We start from the raw sequence: 16,275 nt of genomic DNA on the forward strand, positions 1-16,275 counted from the left end.
TATTGCTCTTATGATCATGTATCGACTCACATGTGTCAAATATATTATAATAAAACGTGAGAACCCAATACCAGTATCACATGTGATAAGGTACATGGAAAAACACAGAAATGTGTTACCAGTATCAAAATGTGATAAGATACAAGGTAAAATACAAAAATCTGTTTTTATTTTGTTCTGTTTTGGTTAATGCATTGGCTTTTCTTTTAAAAAAACATGAAAATTCATGAACAATATCAGATATGATTCAATGTAAATAGATCAGTATATAATATTACATATGATAAAATACATGATCTATAACATGAATTCATTACTAAAAAAATTGTGTAAACGTAATCGAAACAAAGAAATCGTTGGTTGATTATATCTAAAAATAACTGAATCCAATTAAGAAGATAACGGAATTTAAGATATTCGAGTAATTAATTAATTAAAAATCTTCCAAATGAAAATTACCTATTTTTGTAAGTTAACGACAACCATAAGATTGGATGAGATGGATGGCCGTGATCAATTATTGTAAATTGACATTGTTCTCGTTTAAACCCGCTCTTATATTTAAACCATAAGAAAATGTACATTACATAGATATTCTTAGATAGTTGTTTCAACATTTTTATCTTTGTTGTTAATATTATGAAAAATTGTGTCTAAAAGACATATTTAGGGGCCGTTTACCAAACACTTATCCGGAAAGCGCTTACCAGTAAAATTCAACACTATCACTTACTTACCGGGTAAGATTTTAGTCAATAAAAAGGGCATCGTATGCAACAATTTACCCGACAAACGCTAACCGTGGTAAGAGTTCCCATCCTCACTTACTAGATAAGACTCTTGGTCCTTGCCTTGCTCTTATCGGGTAAGATTCTTGGTCTTTACCATATTAATCCGGTAAGTTGATGTGACTTGATAAACGTTTACCCAGATAAACGTTTGATAAACGGCCCCTTAATTTATTCTTAATTTTATTAATGAATTTTTATGATATTGACATTTAACCAAATCTATAAACACAATAATTGTGTGTTGAAACTATGCCCTTTCATCGGTAATCACGACTTTCAACTTTGACCCGTTAACTTTGTAGGATCCACTAATTGTCGTTAAACATGTTCGATTTTGATAAAGTTTTTATTAATCATAACAAAATATAATAATTACAAGACGAATTCACGTTCACCGATATGTTAAATGCCTTACTTTTGCCAAACTGGTCATGGTTGTACAGTAACGATAAAACCGAACCGGAACCAAAACTGGAAAAATGAAAACAGAGAACCGAGCCATGTGAAATGATCCGATGTTGGTTTGGTCCCAACCCAACTACGAACAATCGTTTCATGAAAACTGAGAACCGGGCCATATGAAATGATCCGATGTTGGTTTGGTCCCAACCCAACTATGAACAGTCGTTTCATGAAAACTGAGAACCGGGTCAAAGTGTTGAGCTACACGAAGAACCATTTCTTTTAATAATTACGATGGACCACATACCAACTGTGGTTAGGTTTAGTTACTATTTTACAGGTTTCTTATACCAGCTTATGAAATTGGCATAGCTGCCAAAAGAGGAAAAGCATCTTTACCCTTTATACCAAAAGGTCAGGCTCATTATGCGATGCATGACTGAGTGACCACCTTGGCCGGTGACAACATTTTGTCTGAACCACCCATTTTTGGAAAGTGACAGTCACACTACTTCACCGGACCACCCCTTACCTTTTGTCGTCTCCGCCGCCCTCACCTCTCTTTTTTCTTTTTCTCTAATCATTTTTTCATGTTTTATAATGTAATAATTAATAATAATAATAATAATAATAAATAAAAAGTCTTAAAATATGATATATATAAACTTATCTTATGATTCCCTTGTATATAAATACTAGCAGTGTATCTATGCAATGTACTGGATAAGTAAAATTGAAATGAACAAGAATCATCAGAAAACTATAAAATAATGACAAGCTAGTTCTTCCATTTTAATTTTGAAATTTAAACAAAAAATAAAAGAGGAAAGTAAATGGTATTGGAGGCCGATCACCGATATAGTTAGATCAAAAAGGTGAAAGCAACCAAAAATTTTAGTCTCTTATGAAGACCAAAAAGGTCAAAGGCTTTTAAAGAATTCAAAACATGCATACAATACTTGTATATTGTGTTTCAGTGGGTATTTATGTGTAAAAATGGATGTTGAAGAAAAGAAAAGAGAGCTTTATAGGGAGGAGAAAAAAGAAATTTTATATCAAATGGGAACTGTTGAGACTGTTGTAGAAGAAAAGGGAGTCTATGACTCCATTTTTGGCTGTGGTGAAAAATCAGTGTATTAATAAGTTGTACATCATGCATACAACTTTGTAATTAAGAGATTTTTTTTTTATTTTGTACTTTAAGAGCTTGTATTCAATGCATTAAAATTTGTATTTAATACTTTGGTTTAAATGCTTATTAATGTAGGATAGATAAGTTCTAATTCAGTGACGTACCTATCACCAATGTAGAGAATATGGTAGTCCGTGTCACTGTGTTGTTCATCCATCGTGGTGTAAAAAGTTTTAGGGTCGTGGAAAGTGTCATCGTATTAATTTGTTGTATGCTACCATATATATATATTTTTTGAAATTATAATGAGAACCCGTTTTATTCGATAGAGTTAGTTTGCAAGGCTTTTCTTCCATCCTAGACCTGAGTTTGAATCATGTTAGTGTTATTTTTCTTAGTCAAATGGTGTTACCATTTGGAAAAAATTCTAGGTCCGTCCCTGTCCTAATTTACTACTTGTTTGAATTTTTTTGCATGCACAAACATAAAATATTTTCACTACATTATTTAACATTTATAACTTATCTATACTATATTATAAAACATTTGACAAATTTTTTTAAAAATCATTCTTTATACATTAAGTACTGTGTATTGATGCATATTACTTAAAATTCAAGATTACAAATAAACCGTGCATAAGTACAACTCATCGAAGCTTCATGTTTGAATTCATGTAACTAACTGCAGATAAMMTARTCAAATACAAGATAAACATTTTATTTTAAATCTAAAAAATCTAAAATATAATTAGGATAATTATTAAGTTTTAACATAATACTTAATTATTATCTTTATAAAAATTATATTATTAAATCAAAAATAAATTACTTTGTTACTAAATGTAAATTAAATTATAATAAAAAAATTGAAAAAAAAACAATAACTTTTAAATAGTTAATTTGATATTAATATTCACATATTTATTTTCGAAATTTTATGACAACTTCAAATTTATCTTTTATTCAAAAATAAAAACATTATATTTTTCTCAAAACCGCATAAAAACCATATTATAACATCTATAGAGACAAAATAAAACAAAACATTAAAATCGAAATATATCTCGCTGCATTGTACGAGTATCCTTCTAGTTATTACATAAGTACGACTTACTAATACGTTTCAATTTCATAAACTATTCAATAAACATTTCAAAGTGAAGATAAACATTAAACGTTTAACCACATTAAATGGATGTTTACTAAACATTTATCAAGTGAATTGTTACTGATATCACTTACACTACCGATTGAGTATGATAAAGATTGAAATCTTATCCGGTAAAAGGAATAACAAGGACCAAGAGTATTACCTGATAAATGAGGGAAAAAACTCTTACCCGATAAGAACTTACAAGGTTTAAGATGGTTACCAACAATCCATTTTGGTGACCACAAAACGTTACATAATAATATACGTTTGGGTAATATCTTTTACTGATAAATGCTTAGAGTATCTCTAACAGCTTCTTTAAAATAGAAAAAATGAATTTTTGTTCTTTAAAATGCTCTAATCCTAATAAAAAGGTTTTATAAAGTTCTTTAAAATAATGAGATTGAGTTATTATTTTTTACTAGAAGGGTACTCGCGCAATGCAGCGAGATACATATTGATTTTTAATATTTCATTTTATTATTTATCTCAGTCGATGTTATAATATAGTCTTATATTATTTGGAAAAAGCGATGATCTTTTTATTTTTGAATAAAATATAAATTTGAAGATATCATAAAAATTTGGCAAAAAATATATCGATATTAGTATCAAATTAATTATTTAAAATTCCTATTTTTTGTGTAATTTTTTAATTCAATTTTCTTATTATAATTTAATTTAGGTTCAATAACAAAGTAATTTATATTTGGTTTAATAATATAATTTTTTTATAAAGATAATAATTGATTATTTTATTAAAACTTGATAATTATCCTAATTATATTTTAGTTTTTTTATATTTTAAAATGAGATGTTTATCCCTTATTTGATTATGTTTATCCACAGTTAGTTACATAAATTCAAACATTGAGCTTTAATAAGTTGTATTTATGCATAATTTACTTGTAATCTTGAATTTTAAGTAATATACATCAATATGCAATCCTTCATGTATTAAAAATGGTTTTTAGGAGTTTTTATCAAATTTTTATAATATAGTATAGATAAAAAGTTTTTTTTAAAAATTTATTCAGATGATAAATTAAGGAATATTATAATAATATAATTTATGTTAATTTTTTTAAAATAGATAAATGTAATTTAAAAAAATATATATTTTAATCACCTATTTTAAAAAAATTATAGGAAGTATTAGAAGGTGACATACGACGTTGTACGATTGGTCAATCTATTTAGTAAGAGATTCTATAATAATATAGGCTACTCCTACTGAGTACTGTAAACAAAGAGTTGTGTGCGTGTTGTGTCGTGGGAGCTTTTGGGCATCCATTAGTGACCACCACGTCTGCCATTTCATCATTCCCTCCTTCTTCCATTCTCCCAACTTTCAACTCCATCGCCAACAAAGCTTCCATTGAATTTCTACTTCTAGAGTTGGATCTCCCCGTTACTTGTTTCGCAATTCGGTCCAAGTACACGAGCTAGGTAACCTTGTTTAATTACTACTAGTTTGAATTTTCATGTTGAATGAAGGCTTTTCTAAAGTAAGTTAGGTGTTCATTGAACTTGAATTCAAGTGCATTCGATTTGATCTTGCATATCGATGCTTTTGTTGGGCTGATATTGGTTACGAACGAGCTACTAAGAGATTCCGCGAATTGCGGAGGGTTTTTCTACGCCTGGTCTTGTTAGCTATAAGATATGAATCGTTACAATGTATGAAGTAATTAATCATTATGTATTTTATTTCTGGTTATGTGGGGATGCCAAAACTTTGAAATTTGTGTAAGCTACTCTATAGGATAATATCTTCACTGGGGAAATTTTGGTTTTCGCAATCTTTTGCTCCTTCTTATGAAATGATTTGGTTGTTTATGGATCACAAGGAGTGACCCTTTTTCAATGGCTTCATCCTGGGTAATGTATGGATTTGATTCTATAATCTCGGCTGACTTTAGCTACCCTATCTCAGCACCTAGCAGCCTTACCCAAAAATTGTGATTATGCTGTTCAAATTTAAGAAAGAAGGTTTCATAATTCAAGGAATATAGAGAGAAAGCTCTTAGAATCAAGTAGGTTCTTCTGATCTTTCTTGACAGAATAGCTAAATTCATATGCAAGGCAGCTGTTGCAAGCAAAATAAAGAAGAAATTAAACCTCCATGATTCTGAAATTGGTGGATTAAGTTGAAATCAGAACAAAGTGGAGTTATATTTTCAAGGGTTATTACTTGCATAAATCCTTTTATTTTAATAATTTTTGGATATCCCATTGTTCTGAAGAATTAGAGACGGTGTTGATATATGCCCTTGTGCAATAAGGCCACAGGCATTCCCATTGGAGGTATAATAAAAAAATACATGCCGATGCAGAGTTGCATCTAACAAGTCAATCATATATTGCACAATGCCATATCTGGAACATACAAAGTTATGACAGACTGGCATCTTTTTAAAGAGAAACATGACTCTTGGCACTCAGGTGATCCTGTCATGAGCTGTACCACATTGAATAATGATACATGATTCAACTTTTCTGTGTGAAGCTTATATGTGGCTCATGAAGATAACAATAAACCGATATGAATACCTGTAAAGTAAGATTCGATTAGCTCATGAAATTACTGAGTCATGTTTTCCTGGTGTATAAAATGCCTGATAACTGCAGATGCTAAAAACCTGTAATTGGGCTATATATTAGGTAGTAAATGAAGCTGCACTTCAGATTATCATAGAGTAGCATTAAAGGATACGCACATGTCACCTTGGATCTTTACCGCTAGTCAGTGACCAAAATCTTGCAAGTACTACAGATTTGGAACCATGCAAACAAATTTGAACTCTCTGCATCCTTTGAGGTTGATATTAAATACGAGGTTCACCTAATACCATGATGAACTAATGTGTTTTCCATCCTTTTATTCGTTTTCTATCTATTCTGAAAATGTTTCTTTTATATTCAAGTTTCATTTGAGGTGATTTTGCCCCTTTTAGTATTAATCAAAATCAAATGCTGAATTCATGTTGCATCCACTATGGTATGCCTGCTAACATACAATTGCGCACTCATGGTTCTTATGGCAACTTCTAACCTCTAATTTTTGTACATATTTCCTGGTTTTTAGGTATTTCATCCTAATATCCAGGTTGTGACATAAAAATAATTGACAAACTGAAGTGAGGAGCAGTATGTCTGTTTCTATGAGAGATTTGGATCCAGCCTTTCAAGGAGCTGGCCAGAAAGCGTATCCTTTGTTTTTTACTGCATCGTGTTACAAATTTATCAGGGTAGGAACATATTGTTGTCCTTATACCATGATATAGATATAGTTAATTTTGTCTGCAGTATTTAGGATTAATTGAAGGGTAAAGTTATGCGAAACCTAAACCAACTATTGTTGTTGCATCATATAGGATAGACTATATGCTTGTGGATGGGATTTTTATTTATGGATGTTCAACTTTTATGACCTCCTTGACAAATTTGTAGAGGCATTGAAGTATGGCGCATCGAAAACTTTAAGCCAGTTCCTGTTCTACACTCTTCTAATGGCAATTTCTTTACAGGGGACTCCTATGTTATTTTGAAGGTTTGAACTTTTACTCTTGATACAGATGAACCTTCTTTTCTGTAGCAGCAATCATATTGTAGTTTACTATAAAAGTATGAGCTTACTGATAATTGTATCATGTGCTGATAGTCATTTGCACTTTTAGTCCCAAAGCCTATGCATTTTTAGACGTTTTTACTTGTAATTGTATTCGTCCTACTCTTTTACTTTGTTATTTTCTGAATTTTGCCCCTCTTAAGTAATGAGCCTAGTATTGCCACTAATGTTTTATGATATACTCATTATCAACACTGACTTACTCTACCTTGTTCAAGCAGCTCTGTGATTTAAGCAAAATCTACTGCTAATTGCCCTCTTTAGTCATTTGAAAACTTGTCATGACAGTGTTCTAGAATGCATGAAGTTGTGATTTTGAACTTGTACATTCTATGCAAAGAAATGTTTCCTGGATCTTCACACTTACTGAGCACCAAGAATTCTTTTACTCATTTCATGGATTTAGTGCCTCTCTTAATTCCATCCCAAGATAATGGCACAAGTTTTAAACTTTTAGCTGTAAACTGTGATACTACAATAGGCAGACAATGATAGATCATTTCTAAGCGTGTTTACAGAATCCAAATCTTATAAGTGAAGGTGGTATTCTATTATTTTTTCACGTAATATGAAATGTAGCAATTATATACTTCCTTCCTTCTGTAAAAAATGCAACCATTTCTATTTTCAAATATTAAATATTAATTGCAACGTTTCTTGGCAAAGTTTGAAGCTGAAAGTACATATTTGGTTGGTGTCATTGTTACAGACTATTGACGGTATTAATTTTGGTCCATTAAGATTCCCCAATCTTTTTGAGGGTGTTTTTGACACTGGATTAATAATCTAACAATTACCTTAAACTACAATGTCGTAATTTTTATGGGACGGAGAGAGTATGAAACTATTGTGCCTATTTACTCTTTCGAAGTACTTCAAACTCAAACGCTATGCGTTTGCTAGATATCATAGGAGAAAAAGTTTAAGTGCTGTTTATTTACTTTTCACTTTAATTTGTAGGCTTTTCACTTTAATAAACTTCCATTCTAGACCCTCAAAGTAAAGGAGCTGAATGACTTTTGAAAATGAGGCAGATAACATTACGGCTTTGGGCTAATAGTCGAAACATTTCCATTGAACTATGTCAGGAATTGAATGTTGCAATGTTCTATAGGACAGGCCTTTTTACTCTTTTCATGAATTTCCAAGCTCAAATGCTTAAACATTTCATAGATATACATCACGTTAATGGTTTAACTTCTGGTTATCCACTTTTCACTTTAATGAGTTCTCATTCTCACCTGAAGGAGCTAAATTGCATCTAAAAATGACGCCAAATAACTGTTACATTTCTTATGCAATTAATTAAATTTCAACTATGAGAAGTTCGTTTTTCATAGATTTTTTTCTACTTAGCACAAATGTGGTTTAGTAGTTAGTTTTTTTGAAACTTTAGAGGATGATTATCTAAATGGTAACTTTGAAAACATCTAGTTATAACTCTAAGCTATTGATTTCAAAATGTCTAGTGAGAATATAAACTTAAAATTGTCAACGGTAATATAGCAATACTAATTTTGAGAATATTTACTTTTTGAGTAAAAAGCTCATTTGTTTTTTTTATCTATTTCGTTAACTAAACCATTTCTTTTACAGACCAATGCTTTGAAAAGTGGTGCCTTACGTCATGATATACATTATTGGCTTGGTAAAGATACAAGTCAGGTGAGCTATGAATAGAAGTATCCTCTTCATGATTTTCTTTCCTGTGGTGCATGTTGTAATAGCTAGTCAATATCCGATCGCAATTGCATGTATCCAAATGAATTCCTTCATCTCCAATTCAGATTCGATTATTGTGCATCGAACCATTCACAATAGTTGATGTATAACCCTTGCATATATATCAAATATCTTGATACAGGATGAAGCTGGCACTGCAGCTTTAAAGACGATTGAACTTGATGCTGCTCTTGGAGGACGTGCTGTTCAATATCGTGAAGTACAAGGACATGAAACAGAGAGGTTTCTCTCTTACTTTAAACCATGTATTATACCTCAAGATGGTGGTGTTGCATCAGCTTTTAATCATACTAAACCTGAAGAGCACAAAATTCGGATGTTCATTTGCCAAGGGAAACATGTAGCTCATGTAAAAGAGGCAAGTCTTTGTTCTTACTGCTTCCCCACGACAGATTGTCAACACAAGCTGTTTAGATTATCTCAATTTAAATTATTGGGGACAGGTTCCTTTTGCTCGATCCTCACTCAATCACGATGACATCTTTATCTTGGATACTGCACACAAGTTATTCCAGTTTAACGGGTCCAGGTCATCCATTCAAGAAAGGGCTAAAGCACTTGAAGTTCTGCAGCACATCAAAGATACTTACCATGATGGGAAGTGTGACATAGCTACTATTGGTAACTGGATATTTTACTGAGTAATTACCTGAAATTTAACAATTTGAAGTCTTACTTCTGGTTTTCTTGGGCAGAGGATGGGAGGCTAATGTCTGATGCCGAAACGGGAGAGTTCTGGGGCTTTTTTGGTGGCTTTGCTCCACTTCCCAGGAAAACAGCAACAGATGACACTATAACTACTGAAGCACTTCCTGCTCAGCTATTTTGGTAATATAGTTTTGGCATTTCATGTCTGCTTTATGCATGTATGACTGTATTTATGTACCATTATCAGTTAGGCGACCAATAAATGTGCTAGTTAGGAAGAGTGAAGATACCAACATGAACTGTAATGATGAAAAATCAATACAAGAAAAAAAACATGGAGGTCAAGAGTAACTCTGTCTCCACTTCAACAATGTGGAGGTCAATATGTGCAAAGTGAAAATATTTTGTTGTTGCTGTTCAACTAAGATGGTTGTTTGTTTACATGGAAAATGGTCAGGAGATGAGAATGAAATAAAGAAAAGTATTTGACATATTAGAAAACACCTTACAGATTTGAGCTCTATCACACATTTTATGGGGAAAGATGTTACATGTTCTATTTGACTGTAAAACGTGTCAGCTGATTACACAGTTGTGGAGCTAGAATATCTACGAAGGGGGAGGGAGATATTTACAAAATCTTTTTGGGGGTTATAAATTGAATAATGTATGATTTTATACTAAAATTTTGAAACACCTATGTTAATTACAAAAATTGGAGGAAGGGCAACTGCACCTGCGAATCCTCCGGTCCTCCATCACTGGTTTTATGTACCAACTGATAATGAGAACATTTTCTATGGAAGATCTTTCACTAAAATGGATGTGCCATTAGGAATATTCAAATCTCCCTTAGATATGGCATAAGTATCTTTTTGACAAATGAAATTGAGAAAATTGAGATGTATATTTTCCAAGAACCATCTACTTTTAAGGTAGTTAAACACAATTTATGGGTATTTTGGCTGATTAAGTGAGACCTTTCTTTTGTATATGATGTTTCTGAATGTAACAGAAACCTCACTGTATATGGTAGTCCCTCCATATTAGCTTATACAAATACAAATTCTGCCCTGTATTTATTCTTCCCCATAAAAATCTGCGAGTTTCAATTGCTCTTATGACTTTGTTGTTTTGTAAAAATTTCATTGGATTTTCCAAGGTTTATTGGGAAAATATGTTTCTTTTAGTTTGACGAACATGGGAGTTAGAGTTGATGAGCTTTTATTCAATTTGTTAGGCTACATAGCATATCCCATGAGTTCAAGGTCTTGTCACAGGTGCCATTGTCCGGTAACAATGACAACTTCCAGTATGTAGTAAAAATAACCCAGAGACCTATTTCTGTTAGCTGCGAGAACAATAAGAAAAAGAACTGTTATAAACCAGATGTTAACGTGTCTGGGATCTTTAAAATATGGTCAGGCAACTGAATTTTCTTCTCAATTACTTCTAATCTTCCTCCATTCCATCATTTCAGGGCCATTTTTTCTTTTCAACTAATTCTAACTATATCTCTGGTCCTAAAACATAAAACAAAATTGCTTTTTATCAAAGGAAAGCCCATTAAGAAATTGGAATATTCGCGTTATTAATTATTATTATTATTATTATGTAAAATCACATAATTATGCAATGATTTTGAAAAGCTATTTCTGTGCCCCTATTGTTAAAACCTAAATTGATTCTCTTCTCTATTGGCACATTGCTCTTATCTATGCTGTTCCCCAGCTATAACAATACCATATTGACATCATCACTCTATCTTCAGCGTTCTTGGCCTGTATTGTATATGTGCATGACATCTGGAGCGATTTGCTAACTTTATCATCTCTGTGATCTTAAAATTGAGTACTTTTAAGACTTTATGCGGCTCATGCCATTCGAGGTGGCCCAGCCCAGCATTCATTCTAAAATCCTGTAGATTTGCCTGCCAGTTATTTTTACATTCTTATTTAATATGTGAATGGATGAGGGGTTGGATGTTTAATAAATAAATTTAGATAAATTTTGTTTAATGTTAAATTGAATGTAGCAGTTCTGACAAGATTTGTGTTTGGTATTCAAGTGTTGCGAAGGGGCAGACAGAACCAGTTGATGCTGATCCCTTGACAAGGGAGTTGCTAGACACAAATAAATGCTATCTTCTGGACTGTGGGGTAGAAATTTATTTATGGTTGGGGAGAAGTACTTCTCTTGATGAAAGGAAAGCTGCAAGTGGAGCCACAGAAGTACTATTACATTGTTTCATTTGCTAAGGTTCTTATATTGACGTAATTCTTTTCCACTTATTGTTGTCAATGTCAACTCATAGGAATATGTACGTAGCAAGGATAGACGAAAATCTCGTATAATTCGTGTGATTGAAAATTTTGAGACTGTATCATTCCGATCCAAGTTTGACTCTTGGCCTCAATCAACTGCTTCTGCGGTCTCAGAGGATGGTAGAGGCAAGGTGGCTGGTTAGTGATTATATGCTAACTTTTGTTCATCAGCATTACTCAAGAGAATACAATTGATATAGTTGTTACCTGCGTAATAACTGATGTATGATAAATAGTTCTTGTTCATGATTTCCACTGTTCCTAATTGATGATTTTGTAGCACTTCTAAAACGCCAAGGGGTCAATGTGAAAGGCCTACTTAAAGCTGCCCCCAGCAAAGAGGAACCTCAACCATATATCGACTGTTCTGGGAATTTGCAGGTTTTGTAAAATCATATTTCTGTGCATAAATGGTGTCTTGTTAGTTATCAGCAACAACTGTATATGCCCTGATCATAAGAATTTTACATAAGAGATCATTTGCTGTTAGGGTTAGGTTTAGGGAAAAACTGCAAAAGAATAAAAAAAAAACTGAGGAATACCCTGGTAGCCGTTCATCTGTACGGTATGTACATGTGCATACAAGTAATTTCTAAGCAATTTGTCCGGTATGCACATGTGCATAGCATGCACACGTGCATAAAAACCAAGAAATAGCTTCAATTACTTATGCATATGTGCATACCGTCCAGATGCATGGTTACCAGGGTGTTCCTCAGTTTTTAATTTTTTTGGGGTTTTCCCTGAACCTCCCTCTTTGCTGTTATTGCAAGTTTTATGAGTGTCCGTTGGTTCTTGCTCTTCCATTTTTTAGAGGAAGCAAAGAGACTTTCAAATTTGTGCTATCTTATATTTTGCTATGCGACTAGGTATGCCAAGTGATTTCATGGACTATGTATGTGGAGTACCAAAAATAGATAAAGTAGCTTTGAGACATTAGAGAGCCTACACAATATTGCCTTAGGCTTTTGGTTCATGGGCAACTATCCTATGTTTTAATCAATTTACCATGCAATTGTTTTTAGGACATGTCTTCTACTTATCATATTCTAGTAAGCATACAGCCTTTCTTCCATGTTACTTAAGACAATAATAATGCAATGAACCTGTAGTTGAGTGTTAAATTTGTTCTCTATTACTGTATTCCCACAGGTTTGGCATGTGAATGGCCAGGAGAAGATTCTTCTTGCAGTTCCTGATCAATCTAAATTTTACAGTGGAGATTGCTATATCTTTCAGTATTTGTATCCTGGAGAAGATCAAGAGGAATGCCTTATTGGGACATGGTTTGGGAAGCAGAGTATCGAGGTAATTCTTTTTCAATTGGTTTTTGTAATCTCCCCTGGGTAATAAGCTTCACAATATACATCCACTTGCATTCTATAGATTCCAATTCCATCGAATCTGGCGAACACCAAGTAAGCAGCACCTCAAGATTCGATTGACCTTGGTGTCTATCCAAACGAGTAACACCTCAAGGCCCACGTCCTTAGTGCCTACCCCTGCGAGTAGCACCCAAGGCTCATGGTTCTTAGTGCCTACCACTCTGGGTAGCACCTCAAGACTCAATAATCTTAGTGCCTACTCTTTGAAGTATTACTTCAAAGATCATGACCTTAGTGCCTACCCCATCAGATAGCACCTCAAGGCTCATGGTTCTTAGTGCCTACCACTTCAGGTAGCACCTCAAGACTCAAGTCCTTAGTGCCTACTCAACTAGGCCAACACCTCAGAACGAGGGTCCCGGAGTCCATCCCGCAATACCCGAGGTCCCGGAGTCCAACCCCACACAGATCCCTCTTCATATACTGACACGACCACCATTCTCACTTAAGCACTGATCTCAATGTAAGAGTATCAAAACTCTCCACTCATCAGACAACTGGCTCACAAGCCTATGGAAACATTGTATTGTAGTCTAAAATCAAATGACTCCAAATTGAATGACCAACACACCCAAAACATGTAATTTTTCAAATAAAGATGCAATAAATGCAAATCATGCCCAAGCTCAATATTGAGCAATTTAAACCGGACAAACTATCGCCAAAACTAAAATGGGCCAAAATGAAGCCGATAACTCCACTCTTATTTGAGTACTAAAATAAAAGTTAACATAAACAATAAAACGCATTTAACCAACGTTTATGCAATTACATGCTCTAAAAGTATTTCTAACTCAAAAACTTATTATTGATTGAGACAAATCATTTTCCAAATGCAAACATGCCCTTTATTTCGAAAACACCTCATAACACAATAAGGTGCATTTTCCAAATGGTTAATAAAACCATTTACACTAATAATCAATTAACGTCAAATAATCTTCATTTATACCATAAATCATCAAAATACCACATTTTATGATTTATTTAGCCTAATGTCCAAAATCCCCAAATATAAGCATTTCTCAAGATTTATTAAATCAAATATACTAAAGATGTAATTGCATCAAATACTCAACATTTGATAAATATCAAGGAAACTACTTTTAAGACTCAAAATGGACATTTTTGGCATGCACAAAGTTTTCACAAAGCAACTTGAACTCACCTTGCTAGGTTAAGTTAAACCTAGGTTCCAAATCCATCTTTAGCTTCCAAAATGGTGAAATCTTTAGATCCACAAACACCCATCTCTAGAAACTTTATCAGGGTCATAACCAAACCTTGAAATGCACCAAAAGTATCACCAAAATCAGATCCATATTCCATACAAACCTTAGTCAAAATCTCAAATCACCCAAAACACCCAAAATTGACCAAAACTCAATATATTGAAGATACATCAAAACCAATGTTCTAGGAGGTTAAAATGAAAATTTTTAACATGAATAAAGGTTCTGAAAGGTTAGGGATGAACTTACAAATGGGTTTTCAAGAAAACCCCAAAATGGGGTCAACAATGGTGAAAAGGTGGTTCCTGAAGATGCAGATCTTGACTTTGGGTCCCCAAGCTTTGAATATCTGATTTCAATCTCAAAAACCTCTTGAAGAAATTGATTGGGGGTGCTTGGACTGAATGAGAAGGAATGGAAATGAGTTGGTGAAGAGAAATTGGGTGAAAAGAGGAGAAAATTGGATTTGTAGGGGCTGTGAGTCGTACGCGACCTCGCTGACGCGACCCAAGGTTGCCGGTGCCCAAAATTTCTCCATCCCAAGTTGCTGTCCAACTTTCACGCCCGAGGTATTCTCTTCATGGTCCGGGAGTGCTGAAATTTCATTTCTTGGTTCTTTCTTGCCTGTTTTCATACCCAAGCATAACAAAACTTCAAAATACTTAATAAAGCTATTATAGGGATTAAAACACACGTAAAACTTGGATTTTACTTGCCAAAAATCCGGGTGTTACAACTTCTCATGAACATTCTAATTAGCTGGTGTGGGTATGGTTTCGAGACTTGCTAGCCAACATTTTGATGAAGCCTCTTTGTGGCCCGTGTTGATCCTATATATGTCACAAGTCGGGATTCGATAACCATGCTCTAACTTGGGAATGTTAGAGATAAGTTTTTTGTAATTTGCTTATGTGTTTATCAATTTTATCGCTATGGTTTTGATAGGGTTAACTATTTACAGCTCCATTGGCCTTCTATTATATCCTCTGTAGTGTAGGTAAATTTAGTAGGTTGGGTACAAGTGACCACTGCGGTAGTACAAGTAGGTTATGCAGTGGGTTAGTATAAATAAGAGCCAAACATTCACGCTACGCTCCTGAAATCGCACCAGCATCAACAACAATCAAGGTTGTTGGAGAACCACCGCCATTGCGACGACCCTTGCTATCGCCGCCACCAATCACTCAGCCATCACTGTTGCGACTCTATCTTGTATCGTCGTCGGTCTCTCTACCGTCCTATGCATCTGAGCCCACTTTAGTAATCCCCAACCCCAATCAAGTCACTGAGTCAATGGAGCCCGTTTCACGTATTTTATTATAGCCCTGCCCAATCTAGTGAATCTGATTTTGCCCAAACCCAAGGTAAACTTAATAGAGACCCTAACTTCCTCGACATACCCTGTATTGCCATCGGCTAATGGGAGATTTTGGTTGGGCTATGTTTATTTGAAACTTCGACCATCGCCTTCTCTCTTTTCCTTACCCAAACTCTCACGTTCTAGTCATGAATGTATACCAGATTGACAAAAATTGAAGTCGTGGGCGAACTGCCACCAGCGCAGAAGTCGTCCATACATTCGAAGGACCAGATAATTTGTACTCTGAGCAATGGATGGGAATTTTTATTAGGCGCTCATAAGGACAAGTTGTTGATTGCTCCTTTCAATCATGATGACTTAAATTGGGATCTTGTTTCAGACAAGTTTTTTCCACGGAGCTATAATGCAGATGTTATGAGGGGAAAAACTATGAGTTCTTTTACTCAAAAGAGGGTAGTAATGGCATAACCTATGTTGGAGTTGACATTGCAACATAATTCTGACCAAGTTA

The 16,275-nt window shown here is 33.9% G+C and overlaps 1 protein-coding gene across 1 annotated transcript in view; it reads left to right on the plus strand.

Annotated features, from left to right (window-relative positions):
* The first annotated feature begins 4,793 nt into the window (after nucleotides 1-4,793).
* Nucleotides 4,794-16,275, plus strand: part of LOC112500721 (villin-4-like) — a 30,083-nt gene continuing 18,601 nt past the window's right edge. The window contains exons 1-11 of the mRNA XM_025104287.1: nucleotides 4,794-4,929; nucleotides 6,569-6,688; nucleotides 6,934-7,033; nucleotides 8,708-8,776; nucleotides 8,976-9,212; nucleotides 9,298-9,475; nucleotides 9,550-9,682; nucleotides 11,571-11,733; nucleotides 11,817-11,964; nucleotides 12,107-12,207; nucleotides 12,979-13,134. Of these exons, the coding sequence (XP_024960055.1) occupies nucleotides 6,633-6,688; nucleotides 6,934-7,033; nucleotides 8,708-8,776; nucleotides 8,976-9,212; nucleotides 9,298-9,475; nucleotides 9,550-9,682; nucleotides 11,571-11,733; nucleotides 11,817-11,964; nucleotides 12,107-12,207; nucleotides 12,979-13,134 (1,341 nt within the window). The 5' untranslated portion in view covers nucleotides 4,794-4,929; nucleotides 6,569-6,632. The remainder of the gene's footprint in view (nucleotides 4,930-6,568; nucleotides 6,689-6,933; nucleotides 7,034-8,707; nucleotides 8,777-8,975; nucleotides 9,213-9,297; nucleotides 9,476-9,549; nucleotides 9,683-11,570; nucleotides 11,734-11,816; nucleotides 11,965-12,106; nucleotides 12,208-12,978; nucleotides 13,135-16,275) is intronic.

The sequence above is a fragment of the Cynara cardunculus genome (genome assembly GCF_001531365.2).
Source record: "Cynara cardunculus var. scolymus isolate 2C chromosome LG 17, CcrdV1, whole genome shotgun sequence".
NCBI lineage: Eukaryota > Viridiplantae > Streptophyta > Magnoliopsida > Asterales > Asteraceae > Cynara > Cynara cardunculus.